Source organism: Stegodyphus dumicola, chromosome 11, assembly GCF_044657685.1.
Source record: "Stegodyphus dumicola isolate Sdum_Otavi_A_Nest chromosome 11, ASM4465768v1".
NCBI classification, from domain to species: Eukaryota; Metazoa; Arthropoda; class Arachnida; order Araneae; family Eresidae; genus Stegodyphus; species Stegodyphus dumicola.
Window position 1 is genome coordinate 84,610,637 of NC_140778.1, and position 18,497 is coordinate 84,629,133.

Genomic DNA, 18,497 nt, shown 5'->3' on the forward strand with positions numbered 1-18,497 from the left:
AAAATGCTCAGTTTCAACTGTAAATAAAATTATAATTCGGATTTGAATCTTAAAAAGGCGTAAAATCATAATGTCTACCGTGTTCCTTTACGACATACTGGCGAACGTAGAACGCGCTGCAGAATTATTTATGAGAAACATTTTCCGGACAAAAGTAGAAAATTAGATAAAATAGATAAATAGAAAATTGTCACAATAGAAGAAAGATTAATGGACTAACATGACTGCAATAAAAAGAGATCCAATGATTATCATCAAAGAACAGAAAAAAGGTTTAAACATGGTTAAGAATCTGAAGGAAGTTTTTCTAAGGGATTTATGATTGTTGTTGGTTTCTCATATAACGGGAAATTAGTAAAGAGAGTGGCGTCAAATGTTAAGATCAACTCCACATATTATCAGGAACATATTTTACATCCAGTTTTCAAATATGAAATAACTTCTGTTTATCCACAATGCCGTCAATCAGTAGAACTGCATCTGGACAAAGCAAGCAGTAAATCTACTATTAATTTCTAGGAAACAAGTAATATAAAAAAGAAATTTTGAAGTCAATTCCTACTTAGATCAACTAAGAAAAAAATTTTAAAATACAAAAAAAAAAAAAAAAAAAAAAAAAAAAAAAAAAAAAAAAAATTAAAACTTTAAGAAAATTTTAATTTGTGAAAAAAAAACTTTATTAACATCAAGTGTCATCCACTACAAGTTTGAAAAAATGTATTTGAACTTGAGTGGATGAATAAAAGTGTTTTATTAACGCTTGAAATTTAATTAATTTAATAAAAAATTTTTAGTCAACTCCTACTTAGGTCAACAAAAAAATTTTAAAATTACAAAAAAAATTTAAATTAAAAATTTTAAAAAATTTTAATTTTAAGATATATTTACATATTAAAAATTTTTACAAATATATTGCATATTAAAAGTGTTTAATATGTGAATAAACTGTATTATCATCATGTATCATCCACTAAATTTAAAAAAATGTGTTTGAACTTGAGTGGATGAATAAAAAGTATTTGGACTTGAGTGGATGAATAAAAGGTTTTTGAACTTGAGTGGATAAATATAAATACTTTATTGAAGATTGAAAATTAATTAATTAAATAAAAAAATTTAAAGTCAATTCCTACTTAGGTCAACAAAGAAAAATTTTTAAAATAGAAATAAATAAATAAATAAATAAATGGCATAAAATACCTCTTCCAATACTACAAGAGATTTTACTGTCTTCAAAATGACGGTATAGAAAGTTAGTGAAGAATAGGGTTATCAAATAGAACATTTAAAACGCGAAAATTTGAAGCAAAGTATTTGTGCAGATATAAAGAACATTGTCTAAAAATGTGAGACTGTCTCTGTATACTTCAATGGGTTTTAGTTTTCCAGCATCAGTGTTAATCTGGACCAAACACAAAAATATAGAATGATTAAAATAGTAACCGGTAGTGAAACAGAAGGAAATGTTTATGTATAAAATACACAAGTAATTGATCCGAGAGCAATACACAGATTGTTGCTGCAAGTTATAGTAATCCTATTCTTGAATGAATCTTATGCATTACCGTTTAGAAAGCAGCAGTGTCGATGTGTGGACGTAATCAAGATTGAAGGATGTTCTCGAGACACTCTTGATTATTCATCAGAACGTAATTTATGAATGAATGGTTTTTACGGTCGTTTTTTAGCTTATTTTGTAACTTAATTTTTATTATATAATGAGGAAAAATTTCACAGAGAATATATTCCCAATTCCAAAATATAGCGGTCCAACAAGCCAAATACGTTTTTTAAGTCAAAATCAGGCATGGTCAAACTTCAGCTTTTAATCATTAATAATCATTTGATTTTTCAAATTGCAGTTTGCGTAGAATAATTTCGAAATAATTTCAAAATGTTTGTTGAGCTTTAATAATTATGATGTATTAAACAAAAGCCTAATTACATTGAAATTTTTGGTGCTGTTTTCCCAACTGAGGGTGGCTATCGGAACAGCCGAAAAGGTACTTACTATTATATTATTATGATTATAAGGGGCACAGCCCCGATCCTTCTTGCTGGCACAAGCCGGCCGTATGATCAAGAAGCCAGAGACTAGCCAGAGAAAAACACAAATATAAGAAGGAAAAGAAATAAAGCCTCCAGTGTAACATGTATAAACTTCTGGGAGAGGTTTCAACACTAATGTTTCTAAATATGAAGTTAGCTGTCTAGAATATTTTTGTATAAAAGCGTTACATTGAAAGGAACATTTCGATAATTTATTAATCTCTTATTGCAGACAATTATCTTTCAGTTCGAAAACATCGTATTCGAAACCATTTCGTATTTCAATGTAAACAGCTTCAGAAACCTATTAGCAGAGTTAATCATTAAAACACACCGTGAGGTTATAATGGAATTTATACTGTAAAAGAATTTTCTGATGTCAGCATTTATACCTCAATTATTAGTATATTTCTAAAACTTGATGATTTAATCAGTATTTGCTTCATCTTAAATTGTGATAGCTTTAACAAATGTGTAGTTACATATGCTTACATTTAAATGTTTTTTTTTCTTTTTTTTCAGTTTAAACCATTTCATTGCCATTGACGACATTTCTGTGACTGAGGGTGAATGTACTCCCATCGAAGATAGGCCGCCTGACTTTACTTGCGACGAAGGCAAAACGCATATACCGGACGAACTGCGCTGCGACTTTTATGTGGACTGTAAAGATGGAACAGACGAAAGCGAGTGTGGAACTCACTGTGATTTTGAGGACGAAGGGCCAGATCCTTGCAATTGGAAAACTACTACCACACGTCAAACTTCCTGGAACCAGACCTTAGCCAATGGAACAGCTGAACCCGATCGAGATCATACTAGAAACAATCCAGGCGAAGGGCATTATATGAAAATTAACTACCTACAACGTTATGTATATAGGGGTCAAGCAGACCTCATCAGCCCTGCTCTCACTGAGTCCTCACCTTCTTGTAGAATGTTCTTTTGGTACTACTTCTATGCAGTTTATCCCACCGAAGCCTTATCTGTCTTGTATGATTCTGGTCACGAAAGCACCAGAACTACACTGTTCCGTTTAGAAGGAGATCAAGAAAGGGCCTGGAAACGAGCAGAAGTGGTTTTGGGTAGGATCCGAAAACGATTCCGTGTTATAATCAACGGAGATAAGAAATCCATGACGGGTGTTATTGCCATTGATGATGTGGATTTCGAGAATTGTGACATCCCAAGAAAACTAGATAAACCTAAAAAATGCGGAGATGACGAATTTCAGTGTGATAATGGAAACTGCATATCCAACAACTTAGTATGTGATTTTGTTGATGACTGTGGGGATTACAGCGACGAAAATCGGCTAAAAGCTAGTTGCGATTTGTACCCTGGACGTTGCGATTTTGACGATAATAATTATTGTAGCTGGAAACGAACTTTAGAAAGTGATTACACTTGGCAAATTAGCAAGACAAACCTCGAAAGTTATTTTTATAAGGTTTTTGTTCCCAGAGATCATACTCGGAATTCCAATAGTGGAAAATTCTTATATTGCAGCAACAGATATCGCACCAAAGGTAATGTAGCTCGTCTGTCGTCGCACGTTATGGAAGTCAAAGATAGTACTTGCAAATTAAGATTCTTTTACACATACGGAACTCAATTTAATTCCACCAAATATGACCAAATGAGAGATATCGGCAGTTTGACAGTTTACATTAAGAGAGACGAAGTTAACGTATGGAAATCCATATTTGTTGTTCGAGAACCGCCAGGCCAATATTATGAAAAGGTTATTTTGCCTCTGAGTGATATTAAAGATCCATTTGAGGTTGTCATCGAAGGTAAAGTCGGCAGCACATCCAAGGAAGGAGGATGGGCTGTTGACGATGTATCTTTCACAACAGGTTGTATTGAATCCGAAAAAATATTACCCATCACTCTCATTGAACCTACTCCGACGCCAGTTGATAGCTGCCCCGAGGGTCAGTTCCTCTGTGCCTCTGATAAAATCTGCATAAATATAGAAAAAGTGTGCGATTTTGTACACGATTGTTCCGACTCGTCAGATGAAGCTAAATGTGGAACGTGTACATTCGATGATGACAGTAATCCAACTTGTGGCTGGAACGACGCAAAAGGCGGGAAGTGGAGAAGAACAACAGGCGCACGGGGTAAAAACGGACTTACTTCTGATGTTAGTGGATCTGGATATTACATGTACGTCACAAAAGAAAGAACAGGAGCAGTCAGTAGTCAGGCGGTGCTTCGATCCGTTGATTTCCATCAAGCTTCGGCAACTTGTGAAGTAAAGTTCTACTACTTCATGTCTGGCATCGTAAACAGTGATGCTTCTTTGAAATTGCAGCTGCAAACAAACAAAAAGCAAGATGTCATGCTATGGAGAGAAATTTCTGATCAAGGTCGGAATTGGCAGAATGCCACGGTTAGCATAGGACGAAGAGAAGCTGGATGGCACTTGGATTTCATAGCAACTCATGTTTTGAGTGAAGGAGATATTGCCTTAGATGAAATCGAATTTATGACATGCGCGCCTCCAGAAAAAAGAAAATGCGCTAATAAAGAAGAATTTGCTTGTTTAAGTGGAGAGTGTATCAACAAAACATTGGTGTGCGATTTCAGCTTAGACTGTCCCGATGGTTCTGATGAAACTAATTGTTCTGATTATCTAGAAAGATGTGATTTTGAAAAAGGTAATATGTGTGGCTGGACTCAAGATGAAAAGGCTACCCAAAAATGGGTATTGACATCAGGAAGAAAACTTGCCGAAGGCACTGGTCCTGATAGAGATCATACCATTGGTGACGAAACAGGGCATTTCCTAATGGCGAATAGGGGAACATCATATTATTACTATTATAGTGCCCGAATAACAAGCACCGCTTTTATGGCTGACACCTCAGGAAATTGCCGTTTAAGATTTTGGAAACATCTCTACAAACCATACACGAGCAGTATCACAGTCTATTTACAACTAGCAGATGATACCCGTCTCCGACAGGTCAATAAAATGTATGGTACATCTGGAGATGAATGGGAAAGAGTTGAAGTGCCACTGAAAAGCAAATTTAACTTTCACGTAGTCATAGAAGGTTCTCCTAGTAGTGGTCTTAAAGGTGAAGTAGCAATAGATGATATATCCTTTTCACTTGAATGCATTCCTGTGTATACGATAATAACAACACCCATACCGACAGTCCAACCTCGAGGAGTCTGTAAGAGACTGGGAGAGTTTACTTGCGATGATAATTCTTGTGTTCCTTTTGATGTAGTCTGCGATTTTAAAACAGATTGTCCGCACGGAGGAGATGAAAAAAGTTGTCCTGCTTTTTGTGACTTCGAATTAGGGTCAACTTGTGGATGGACCGCTATAACAAGAGCTGGTGATGGTGTAGAAGTCAATGTTACCATCGCAGAATTCGCCAAAGATATCTCACCAGACGCTCCTAAAGTAGATAAGACGACTAACAGCAGTAAAGGATCATACTTAATTATACATACAAGTTTAGAAACAGAAACTGGCCCCATAGACGAGTATAAAAGTCCATCGTTTTCGTCATCTGCCTCAACCTGCAAATTTTCCTTATGGTATGCTTGTAAAAAAATATTCTTGCGGCCTGTCATTACTCTAAACACCGCAAACAGTACAATGGATATGGTTTCAATTACAGCCTCAAATACATGGAAACGTGAAGAAATTGGTCTCGGGCGACGAACAAGCAACTTTTCTATCAGCATTAACAAAAAATCTGGCATGAGCCGCTGGGATTACTTGGCACTCGACGACATAGAATTTGTAAACTGTGCTCTTCCTAAGAAAGAAACGAATATTTGTGGCGGGTTCCGATGTAAAAAAACAAAAGCTTGCGTAGACGACTCTCGTGTTTGTGATGCTACCGACGATTGTGGTGATTCCACCGACGAAGAAGCCTGCTCTGATTTAAATTACCACATTACAGACTTCGAGAATGGATTTGGTATTTTCAGGCAAGTTATGAATGAGCCTTACGCACCTCTTTCTTGGACTATAAATAAAGGACCGGCTCCTGGTCACGTAAATGCGAGGGTTGGACCACCTTTTGACCACACTCTGTCCGATCCTGAAGGTCACTATCTTAGCATGACAAGAGGTAGCGTAGGCGCACTGAATGAAAAAGCTTGGATAATTTCTGATGTTTTGCAGAGCATTGCGAAGGAAGATTGCCAGATGAGATTCTATTACTTCATGTATGGAGACAAAGTAAACCAACTCAATGTGTTTACCATTACGGAAACAAAAGGACAGTTGTATCCAAAGTGGACTCAGACAGGCGAAGTTGGAAACTTCTGGATGAGAGCATCAGTGACCTTCAACGAAAGTGTTCCATTCCAAGTCATCTTTGAAGGTAAAGGCGGTGTCACCACAAACGATCTGATTGCAGTTGATGATATATCATTCACTCCAGGATGCAAGTAAGGAATAAAGTTTATTTTCACGTATACTGATTTCTAAAAGTTTTCATTTAATATATATATATATATATATTCATTATATTCATATATATATACGTTTGTTATAATAATAATCCCCAAATTAATTATTTTCAATCTGCTAAAGGAAACTTTTTTGCCCTATAAAAGTCAATTCTTCTTTGGCAGATAAACAATAATTTAATTGTAATCTTCATATTTTGTTTCTATTTTGAAAAACGCTTTAACATTTCTGTTTCTATTGTATAATTTTATAATGTATCATACACATTTTCGGGCAACATTTAATAGCATTTTAGTGGTTAGTATTCATCAGTGCTATTTGATGTTTATATTTCACACTTCTAAATTTTTTGAGTTATATATTAATTTAAATTATCTACTTTATTTAGCTGTACTAATATTGAAATGCTGTTCATAGGAAGTAATAATAAAACTCAAAGATATATATATTTATACAGTAGAGTCCCGTCAACTAAACTTCAGGTGTACCGAAAAGGTGATGAATTAACGAAAATATTGATTTTAGTGATGGGTTATTCCCAGCTCATAAAACTTCGTTCGGCATCTAAATCTATGGTAATTTTATTAATATTTTCGTTTTTGTACAGTCTCTTAAGGCATCCACTTTCCTGTCGTGTTAATGTTTTTAGACAACACAACATAATATAATACTTATAGACTGGTTATAAACTGAGAAACTGTACCAAGAATGAACTTAAAGTTTAGCTTTTGAGAGTATACAGACATAAACTTTCAGGGTATACAGGCAAGCTTAGTAAAGGCTAGCAACAAAAAGAAATGTTGAGTGGTCCTCGACTTGCGGCTATCTAACTTTCTTCAGCCACTTTTAAGGATTCAACTTCACACTTCAACCGCTCTCTTACTGACAGGATGAATGGGATAGATTGGAATTTGAACGAAAAGAACAAAACTTGCCACTAAATTTGTTATATAAATTCCAAGAAATCACGTCTCAAAGGCAAAAAAATAGAAACTGAAAATTATCAAAACAACAAATCTTTGAACACAACAGTGAAATTTGCGGACATTCGTATGTATAAATATGTACTGCAATAAAAACATACTTTTACTGTTTGCGCCACATAGACGGTTACATATAGGCGCACAGCCCCAGCCCACTTAGCCGGCCTATTGGGGATATAATAATAATAATTTCTAATACACTTAGGCGGTATTAAAAGTTATTACAGTCTAGCTCTTAATAAACCCCTATATTATGTCAAAGATAAGATTCTGCTTGAGCTGCAGAAATCTTTTACTAATTACAAAAATATGATCGTTGTGTTATAAGGAATGTCGAGTGGTCGGAAGCCGAGTTTGCGGGACTGTATATATACATATATATATATATAGCGAGAGAGAGAGAGAGATTGTATATATAGAGGGAGAGAGAGAGCGTTTAATATGGCAAAGCACACTGGGGCTAACTGCCTAAGGGAACAGATGCATTCGTGGAGGGCGGTTTTCCTAAGGTTAAGGATGCCTTCACGGAGAACTTTCGAAGGGAAAATGGATCGTGTACACGTTAGGCATGTAAATCACGAAAACGGCCATGCAGCCAGCCGTTCGAATGGATTCCAATCCAGGCTGAAACTACCAGTGTTTAGCAATTTTACCGCTCGGCCATTGGAGGCATATATATTTATGTATGTTTGTATGTGTATATATATACATATATAATTTTAAAAGGGAGAACAAACTAAAAAAGACCTTTGTGGTCAAGAACTTTGCGCATTGAACTGCAAAATTTAGAAAACAAGTTAAAAGAAAATTCTCAGTGCTTACGCTAAAAAGTAGCTTAGCTACTGTCGTTCCGGTGACAAATTTTAACATAAGTAAAGTGCAATGAAAAGTTTAAACTTTAAATAAACAATATTATCACTAGAATATTTATAAATAAAATTCAAATTTAATTGTAAGTAATATGTTGATCAAGGTAAGGCAAACTTTAAACAATAGAATAAAAGTGTGACATAAGGCTTATGCAAAAATACAAAAACAAAAAGCGGTAAATGGTAGATTAGCCTAATTCGAATCTCATTATGGACTCTTCAGGGGAAATTTTATAATGATTTTCGAATCCAGCTAATTCCATATCGCGTTTCGTCGAAACAGACAATTGAAACTGTAGACGAAACTCTTTTTGAATATTAACTGAAAAAACTTAGTCAGAAACTTTAGTCTCAATTCTCTGTTCCATTTTCCGACGCGTCCGCTTGAAATAGCGTATATATATATTATATATAAGTAAAGACATTTGCACCAATTTTTCACAAAGACCAAAAATTGAAATTCATAGTTAATAAATTTCAAATAATCCTATAAATGCAACAAAGAATTTAAAAAACGTTATAACCAAACCTTTTCAATATTCTTTTTACGATCAATAAGTAAACGTAATTAGTGTGCTAGCCTAAATTACAGTAAAGTTTACAGAGGAAAACTTTAACCCTTGCGTTTGTGATTTTAGTTCAAATCCCTAAGTTTGTAAAACTACTAAAATAGTATAAGCGCTAATAGCTTCTCGTTGTATTTCATAATTACAAAACAAATTGTTTATAATTATATATATAAGAAAGTAGGATACTTATAAATATATATAGAAAGATACAGATAGATAGATAGATAGATAGATAAGGAAGTAATATTATTTTATGTGTGTAATTAGAATTAAAGAACAATTTTCGCTAAAGCAGCAAGATTAATCAATATTTAAAGGGAAAAAAATTGCTAAACATTAAAACCTTTTCAAGAAACAAAAATATATATATATATATTTTAAATTACAAAACAAAAACAAAAATATTAAACAAAAAAATATTTTGTTTAATATTTTTGTTTAACAAAATTTAAACAAAAAATATTTTAAATTACAAAGTTAATAAACGATTAGTCGGTTAATTTTTCCGATCTTGATATCATTAGATTAACTAAGATCATTTTCAACACATCTCCTCCCCTTATGACAGCGTGTTTAAAGCAATCTTTGTTATTCTAACATTTTTTTTTATTTTATTATGATACAGGTTTAAGTACAAAGAGCATGATATTTAATAAATAAAGGTAACACACAAAATGTTAAGAAAACGTCCATTTGGGCCTCATATAAAATCTGAAAGCTTTCAGATTTTTTTTTTCATTCATTCTGTTCCATCGAAAACTGAAAATATTAATTCTTTTTCCAAGGCACTTGAAGGGAGTAACATTCCCTCCCGTCACAGTAACTGGCACTGGTTCAACGACCACTCCTATGCCTACTGGTTGTAAGCCTGATGAATTCTTCTGTGTGGAAGATAAAGTATGCATCCCGGGAATAAAAAGGTGCGATTTCCGTGAAGACTGCCAAGATAAGAGTGATGAAGCTGGTTGCGGTATGCATACTATTCTCTAATAAAATCAGAATCCTGTTTACCTTGAATTAACCTCATTGAAAAGTATAGAAATTTATTTTTGCTCTGAATATGTCCAACTGTATATTATGTTGCAAAATATTAGCTTGCATATACCATCAAGCTAATCAAGAAAATATGTTTTTAATGGCCTAATTTTTAAATTAAAAGATACCATATTTACGTAAGGTTATTTCGGGCTGCATTATTCCGTTTTGTAAAAGAAGCATTCAAATTCAAGTTAAAAGTAAAAATATCAAAAAATTTTAATATTATTTATGTAGTATTTATCATTTATGAACAATAAAAATATTTTTAGAAGACCAAAATTCAAATATTTTAAATTGTAAAGTTCCATAATATTTTTTTTTTTTGGTTAATTGGATATTCATGACAATCTCTTTATCCCTGAATTCAGTTAAATATTGGTAAAGAAATAGAAATAATACTAACTATATTAAATTTGGAAACAAAACCTTAGCAATTTTATTCAAAACAGACAATTGAAAGCTTCATACTATTGTTACGTGCGCACGAGCTCGTAACAAATTGAAAGCACTATGATCATAGCTTGATAAATCTTATTTTACCAAAAGAATCACTTCACAGTTCTGGAACTTTCCACAAAAATACTCCTACAGCCCTTCACCCTATCGCAGTTCACCCAATAACTACAGTCTGTCTATCATAAGAAAAGCTCTCGCCAGTTAGTCTGCAGCTGTCTGTTGCCATAAAAACGAATCTTGACCCATTTTCCGTAGGGATGTCTTGAAGATGAATGATAAACTCTTTTCCTCTCAGCAAACAGTCACCAAAAACAAAATAACAGTAAAGCAACCCTTGGTTCGCCCCTATTTGAAATGTACTAGCCCTGTTGCTATAGCGACCGCCACCCGCCAGACACTGTGGCGAGAGCTGTTCTTCTCGTAGACAGACAGCAGTTACGTTTCAGACTACAAGGAACGTTAAGCAAAACCAATGCAAAGTGCATCTAAAACGCGAAGCTCTCACGGATATCTGAGTACTCCGAATTCGGCTCTGAACTAACAACTACTACTCAGAGACTGATGTTCATCCCAATCTTATATAGTTTTCTCCCGGCCGCTTCGAAATTTCTAGTACCTTCCTTTTCTCGAAATTATTGGAAGGCATATGAAGGCTGAATAAGGTTACAACTACATATAGCATTAATTACAGTTATTCAGTTACAGTACCCATTACAGTTAAATAGGGGCCAGATCGAAATATCGCCAAATGGATGCCAAAATTGTCAACTTTTGGCGATATCTTGCTAAATTTGGCTATAAAATTAGTCTCTAAAATCATCGCCAACTTGGCGATATCTCGCCAACTTAACGAGATAGCCATTTACTCATTTACGCAATTTACTTGTCCCTGCAATGGGAATTGTAAATAAATTTATGATTCTCATATTACACTAGGAGGAAAAAAGGGAAACTAAAATTTCAAATATAATTTCACTGAAATTATTTACATGCTTACAAAATTTGTAATATTATTTTATTCTTCCAGTGAAAAGCTACTGTGACTTTAAAGACGATATGTGTGGCTGGGATATACTCCATAAGAATAAAAACATAACTAGAGCAAAGAGGCAAATTGATGAAGAAAGTGTGTTTAGGTGGATTCGCATTCAAACTAAAGACGAACATACCAAGGTACGTACTAAAGAACTCAAGACGAGTAAGTGGATGTTAAACGTTGAACAAAACGTTCAATATCTTCATGTTCTTAAGATGCTGAACAGCATGTTTTCAGAACGTCGAAATTTTGTATATGTGACAGCCATTGTGCACCTCATTTAACCCACTCTTAACCGGCTCGGTGAGCTCAGTTTTTTTTTTTTTTTTTTTTAAATTTTATTATTCTTATATGTTGGCAAATTTGGCATTGTTTGCATTAAAAGTGATTGAATTATGTTGTTCTTATGTTCCGGTTAAGGTTTTTATGCCTTAACTTAATCTGGATGCAATAGTTGTAGGATTATAAACAATTTAAAAGTTGTTAAAACTTTACTAAGCCTAACGAAGCCGTCATTTATTTCCACTCTAAAATCTTATTATAATAGTGAATTTAGTTAGTTTGTGCACCAACTTGAATGTCCTTTGCCAAGTGGGACCAAAAGTAAACTGTCAATTTTGTATATAGTGTACAGGACAACTTGCTACTTTGCCACAAGATAACCAGCGTGTTAATGCTAATTTGAGCATTTTATACTTAGGTGTATCTAATACTACATCTTGAATTTACTTAATCTTTTGCTACTATTGGGAAATATCAAGAGATATCTTCTATGTATATTTCTTTATATGAGTTCCTTAGTTCCTTCTCTGAATGACTAACACATAATGAGAAAAGGATGGCTGAACACATCTCATCATAAATACTGATGGCACATGTTTTTTTAGAAGTGACTGGAACCCACTTTTAGTACTTAACATAGTGGCACAATTATCATTTCCAAAGCCAACGAGATTATATATTAAGATGTTTTCTATTATATGAAAAGGTTTTGCAGTTTGATACAGCTTTTCTGAAATGGGATGTTTTCTGTATGAAAAGGTCTTGCTTACTTCAAGATCTTTTCACCTCTCTTAGTTGTGCACCTCTCTTTAGAGCTTTGCTGAAGTACCATTTTCGACGCAAACAGTGTCAAGTAACTCATCTGCGACAGTGTTCGACGATCAAAATGTGTAACATCATCAGCTAGAAATTTGTGATACAAATATATCTGTCACTCTTAAAAACGTGTTGTTTCTGCATATGTTAGAAATGCATATTTCGCCATCTTGGAACAAGCAAAGGCACTTTAGTGACCTTCATCTGAACTTGTTTTGCAATATTGCAATCACGAGATGTTCTTCACATGCTTCTTTAAGAGGATCACATGGCGCAAATTGAATACAGTGCACTCTCGATTATCTGGGGTAATGCCGGGGAAGCAGGTCACCGGTAATTGAAAAACACGGATAATCCAAACTATCCATTTTGATGGGTACTGGAAGTGTTTATTTCTTAAAAAAGTCAGTAATTTTACTTTACTTTTGATTGTGTCCAAATATTTATGGAATTTCGATGCGTATTTTTCGAAGTGATATTTTATCACAGTTTCCGAATGCCCTTTGATCGACGGGTCCAATAGAGTTTCTGCACGCGTCACTGCTGTCTCGAGATTAATGTAATTTAGTTTAAATATCATGCTGAATAACAATCAAGAACAAAGTCCAACATTAAGAAGCAGCGTAAATTTTTGTTTCATCTCATCAATAGATGGCGCCAGTACCTTCTGTCCAACTTTTCTTACCTTATCTCTATCCTTATCTTACATTTCTTCACCCTTTATTTGGTTCATTTGCACTTAAGCAGCTGAAGAAGTTAATTCAAAAGCTATCGGAACAAGTACTGCAAAACTTGTTTCAAAATTTATGCTGATTCTTAGTGGCGGACTTTGTTTTTGATTAATGTACCAAGGTATTTTTATCGTATATTTACTTTTTTTTCTCATATGATTTTGAATAAATGTAGTACTTAAAAAAAAATTTTCGAAGTTTCTCGATCGATTTCGGAAGTGGGGGGGGGTCGACTTATACGCGGGTTTCTTATTTTCTACGAATTTTTTATGTCGAAGTGGGGGGTCGACTTCTACGCGGTATCGACTTATACGTTGGCATATACGGTAATTGTCAGTATCTTCGTATTTTTAGTACCATTATATGCCTCTTCTGTTCTTGTGACATGTGAAATGATATCGGCATGACTCGAAGCTCTGAAAGCCTTGCTCAGTCAAATCGTCATGAGACCATTCCTCGATGTTTTCCCGATCGTCCTTTTCAAAGAATTTTACATTTGTAATTTTTTAGCATATGGGTACTATTATTGCCTTCACAAATTAAATAAATCTCCGATTTCTATATTATGTGGTTTCTTTCTGTATGCTCGAACCAGTGGTATTGGTTTTATTTTTGACCTAAAATTTTAAACCAGTTTTTCAAAGATTGAGAAGAACTTATGCACAAAGTTATACAGAAAACAGAAACATCCCAAAAATCAACCGAAAGGACGCCTTTTAGTATGCGCATGATGCAGCAACTATGTATTCAACTATGCAGAACAAAGTACGAGGTGCCTCCAGGGAACAAAGTGCCTGCACATTGATTATTTGGTGTTAAAACCAAGCATTAGCGTTTTTGTTTACACAGTTTTTTTTTTTTTTTCAGAATACGTGCATTTAATATGTGCATTGATCTCAGCTTTCTGTCAAAAGGCTGATAGAAGGGAAAAACGGATGCATGACCTTTAGATTCCATTCTCCGAAACGATCGTAAACTATTTAATTAAGCCTGAAATGTAGATCGGCAAATATTTATAATGAGCTGTACTTGAGTTGTATGGTCGAAAACAATTCTGTTGTCTTTAGTGGGCTTTAGACAGTTTACTGTTCCTTGGTAACTCAGCAGTTAATGTTGACAATAAACTTTTCTTTTAAAGTTTTCTGTAATTTTCTCGTTAACATAACAGATTACTTTTTCTAATGGAAATAATCGTAATAATCGTGTTTTCATTTTCTTGTATTCTTTCGTTAGTCCTATAAATTGAAAGTTCTCTCATTATTCATTTATTTTCATTAAGTCTTATGCAATTAAAAGATAAAATGTTTTGTATCTGCGAAACAAAATAAAAATACGCTTTTTGACTTCCTTGTCCGAAGTAAAGAAAGTATTGTAATCGTGGAAATTTTCGGGTGTCATATTTCAACGAAACTATCCATTTTGGCCGCTATCGAATGCAAATTAACGCTGTTTTTGCGTGGCATCTCTAAGTAATAAGTATCGTAAGAAAAGTACTCTTTTTCCCAAAACGTGCACCAAAAAGGATTTAAAATGGATTTGGGAAGAGATTCTTTCGTGACGTCCATATGTACGAATGTATGTATGCATCTCGCGTAAACTCAGAAACGAGTAACCTCAGAACGTTGAAATTTGCTTATAGGACTGCTATAACAAGTAGTTGTGCACCTCTGTTTTTGGTTGCAAATCGGCCGCACCAAAGTATATAAATTATAAGTTTATTACTGCAGCTTTAGCGCAAATTATGGGTTTATTAATTTGCTCCTAATTACTTTATTTAGACTATATATACTGTTAGTCGGCTCAGTGAGTTCAATTTTTTTTATTGTTATATGTTGGCAAATTTGGCATTTTTTAACGATTGAAATATGTTGTTCCCATCTTCCGGGTAAAGTTTTTATGCCTTTAGTTAAACTTCATTCAAAAGTTGTAGAATTCTCAACAATTTAAAGATTTTTTTAAGTACTGCCAAGCCTAATTTTTTTAACCATAGTTGCCATATTTGTTTACATTTGAAACTTAACAGACTAGTGAATTGAGTCAGCTTCTGCACCTCCAGTGTGTTTTTGCAGAGTGGGACCAAAAGTACACTTTCAGTTTTGTGCACCGAAAAAATTTGCCATTTTGTCCGCTGGTCGAATTGCTTGTTTTGGCGTAGAAACTCTTAAGTTTAATTGTAAAAAAATGTTTTTAATTCTTTTAATTGTATTTGGTAGTTTTTTTCGTATATTTTTCAATTTTTGATAAAGCTAATTTGAGTTTTTATGTATTTTTGCCCTGTCGCGAAGTGAGAACTGAATTAATTGAATGAGAACTATAATCTCTGTTGAAATTCGAGGAAATAGGTTTAAATGAAATGCAGCAAAAAATGCTTATAATTTAATATTCCTTGCAAGGAAGTCTAAGTCACGTGGTGTATGTACACGTCAGATTTTTCCATGAAAATTAAACAATGAAATTAAGATAAATGAAAGAAAAATAGTAAGCCTAAATGTTGTCATTATCAGTAATCTCACTTGTCTGATAATAGTCAGCACAAGCCCATGACATTCATTGTGACAAGGAGTCCAATGCACCTGTCGTGGGTGCCTTTAGCACCATATAGGTGACAACTCTACTTTAGCTCAGTTCCGCTCCCCAGTTTTGAGAGAAAGCACCACGGAAGATGACCCCGAGGGCCTCCCACTAGCTATTCTCCTACAAGCGGCCTCTCAAGAGCACTTGCGTCTTCTCGCCGCATATTTGGAGTGCCTTCTGGCTCACAGACAATACATTTACAAACATCTACGCCTTCTCCTGGATTCGAACCTAGGCTCTTCAGTTCCCGTAGTCAGAGTCGCTAACCACTATCTCGGTTGGGCGGAAGCCTGTATGTCATTAAGTATGTAGAGTTCCTCACTTTGTACTTCTAAACTGCTGTTGGAAGTGAAGACTCTTAAGAACTGATAATCGAATAATCGCTTGAGTTTGTGTGACAGGAAACAACAAGATAGAAGGGCAAACTACTCCTTTATTATTCAAACTAAGGTTTAACAAAACTCCGTCTTGGAGTGTACAATAAAGCCGACACTTAGGCTTTGAACTTAAGAGACTAAGAATAATGCTAAACTAATCTAAAATGGTATAGCCGAAGCTATCAAAATTCTAACCAAGTTGCCCCCTTAACGTTAATAGACTGCGAAGCTATCTAGGGCCTAAAGTACGGCCGGGCGTGATAATAGCTTATGAGAAAGTAGCCTAAAAAGGCGGACGCGGGCAGCCAGAATACCTGGTATCTCTCTCCCTAAGACCGAAGAACATCGCGGTTAAATACCGTTCTTCTTCATTATGTATTCAGACGTGATTCTAAAACTACGTTCTGACCGGAAGTGGTAAGTTGAAGTTAAGAATCGACAGGAAAGGAACTTTAACTCAGAATTTAACTGTTAATAAAATTAACATACTCCTTACAAGTACATTTAAAAGCAAAAATGTAACATAGAATTGCTTTTCCATTAATGTTCGCTGACTGTGCATCTGCTGAAAGCTACCTTCTTATATAAAAATATGTAAGTAAGGTTATTTTTTCTTGGCCTAGAAAGAAAAACAAGCGAACTGGATAATTGGAGTTTCAAATATCTAAAGTTCGCATGATTCAAATTTAACTTGTGAAATTAGCATATGTTTACCAATTTAATCATTGCATTCCTAATAACTAAAGGAATTATCATAATATTTTCTTTAAACTATTGAATTATTCCTTTAGATCAATCTGAACTACCGACCTAAAGTTGATCATTCTACCAACTCAACTGATGGATGGTACATGCTGGCAGATGGTGCTCCGGGACGGCAAGGGGATGTTACGTCGCTTGTAACTCCCAGGATTTCTGCTACGCATTCCCATTGCGCTGTCGACTTCTGGTTTTTCTGTGGAGCGTGGACCTGCTCATTAAATGTTTACACTGGCAAAGAAGGCACAAAAATGCAACCTGCGTGGAAAGCCGAATTAGCTATATATGGAAGTAAGTGCAGTCTTAGAATCTTGATCAGTCTAAATCTTGGATGTATAATTTCACAGCTTGAAAATAAGTTCTATAGGTTGAAAATGTAACCTGTTTAGGTCGAAGTTGAGTTATGAAGATAGAAAATGAAATCTGCAGGTTAAAATTGAATTCTTTGGATTGAAAGTGAGATCCATGACTTCAAAATTAATTTATAAATCTTGAAATATTTTTGTAAAGAATGGTTCCCAACTAAATCCAACTATTCACTTACCTGCTCAGATCAGTTTGTCATTTACAGCGAATCCATCATCGTTCTTTTTTACAAAATTCAGTTTTAAAGGCTTAAGTTACATTGACCAGTACTTTAACTAAAAATGGTAGGTGTTGAAAACTTCCCTTTCATAAGCCATAATTATCAATAACCAAAACGTTGCCAGAAAAACAGGCAAAGTTTTTATTTTTTTAATTTTCTTAACTACAATATTACTTAAGCTTTCGTGTGATATTCAAACAAACGTACGACGAATAATATAAAATTTTATTTTAAAGTCAAATCCTACTTGGTCAACAACGAAAAATTTTAAAAATACAAAAAAAATTTTAATTAAAATTTTTAAAAATTTTAATATGGGAAAAAACTGCATTAACATCAAATGTCATCCACTGCAAGTTTAAAAAAAAATTATTTGAACTTGAGTGGATGAATAAGAAGTATTTTATTAACGACTGAAAATTTGAACAAGATATAGGAAGAGGAGCTAATAGTCGGAATTTAAAAAACGGTCAGCAACTCAAAATGCTTTAACACTTTGACTGATGCGTCATCTGAGTATGGGTGACGGCAAGAATTCTGATAGGCCCTTATCATCCGTATTCGGATGACAGTTCTTTGAGTACTTACGAGGTAAAGTAGGTATTTGGAAAAGTGATTGTTGAAAGAAACGAAAATGATTAATAAATAGTTAAATTCATTTCATTTTCTAAACTGAATTGTGCTTTCTTCGGAATCAACTTTCATTCTAAACAACCAATTCTTGTAAAATATGATCGGTAGTATCAACAGTGCATTAATTATCACTGCATTTATCAATATTCGAATCAGAATCTGAAGATATAATTTTGTTTATCTCGATTGTTCCTGATCGCTACGCTTTGAATTTTTGTAAAGCCTTACAACAGGTTTCTTCTTCGCTGCTGTTCATGACCTGTTGTTTCATATAAACCGTTTTTTTGCCTTT

The 18,497-nt window shown here is 34.2% G+C and overlaps 1 protein-coding gene across 2 annotated transcripts in view; it reads left to right on the forward strand.

Annotated features, from left to right (window-relative positions):
* Nucleotides 1–18,497, forward strand: part of LOC118199377 (MAM and LDL-receptor class A domain-containing protein 1-like) — a 344,431-nt gene that overhangs the window by 265,945 nt on the left and 59,989 nt on the right. For both annotated transcript variants that reach the window (XM_085826944.1, XM_085826943.1), the window contains exons 65-68: nt 2,572–6,474; nt 9,703–9,887; nt 11,439–11,584; nt 17,019–17,277. In XM_085826944.1, the coding sequence (XP_085683070.1) occupies nt 2,572–6,474; nt 9,703–9,887; nt 11,439–11,584; nt 17,019–17,277 (4,493 nt within the window). The remainder of the gene's footprint in view (nt 1–2,571; nt 6,475–9,702; nt 9,888–11,438; nt 11,585–17,018; nt 17,278–18,497) is intronic.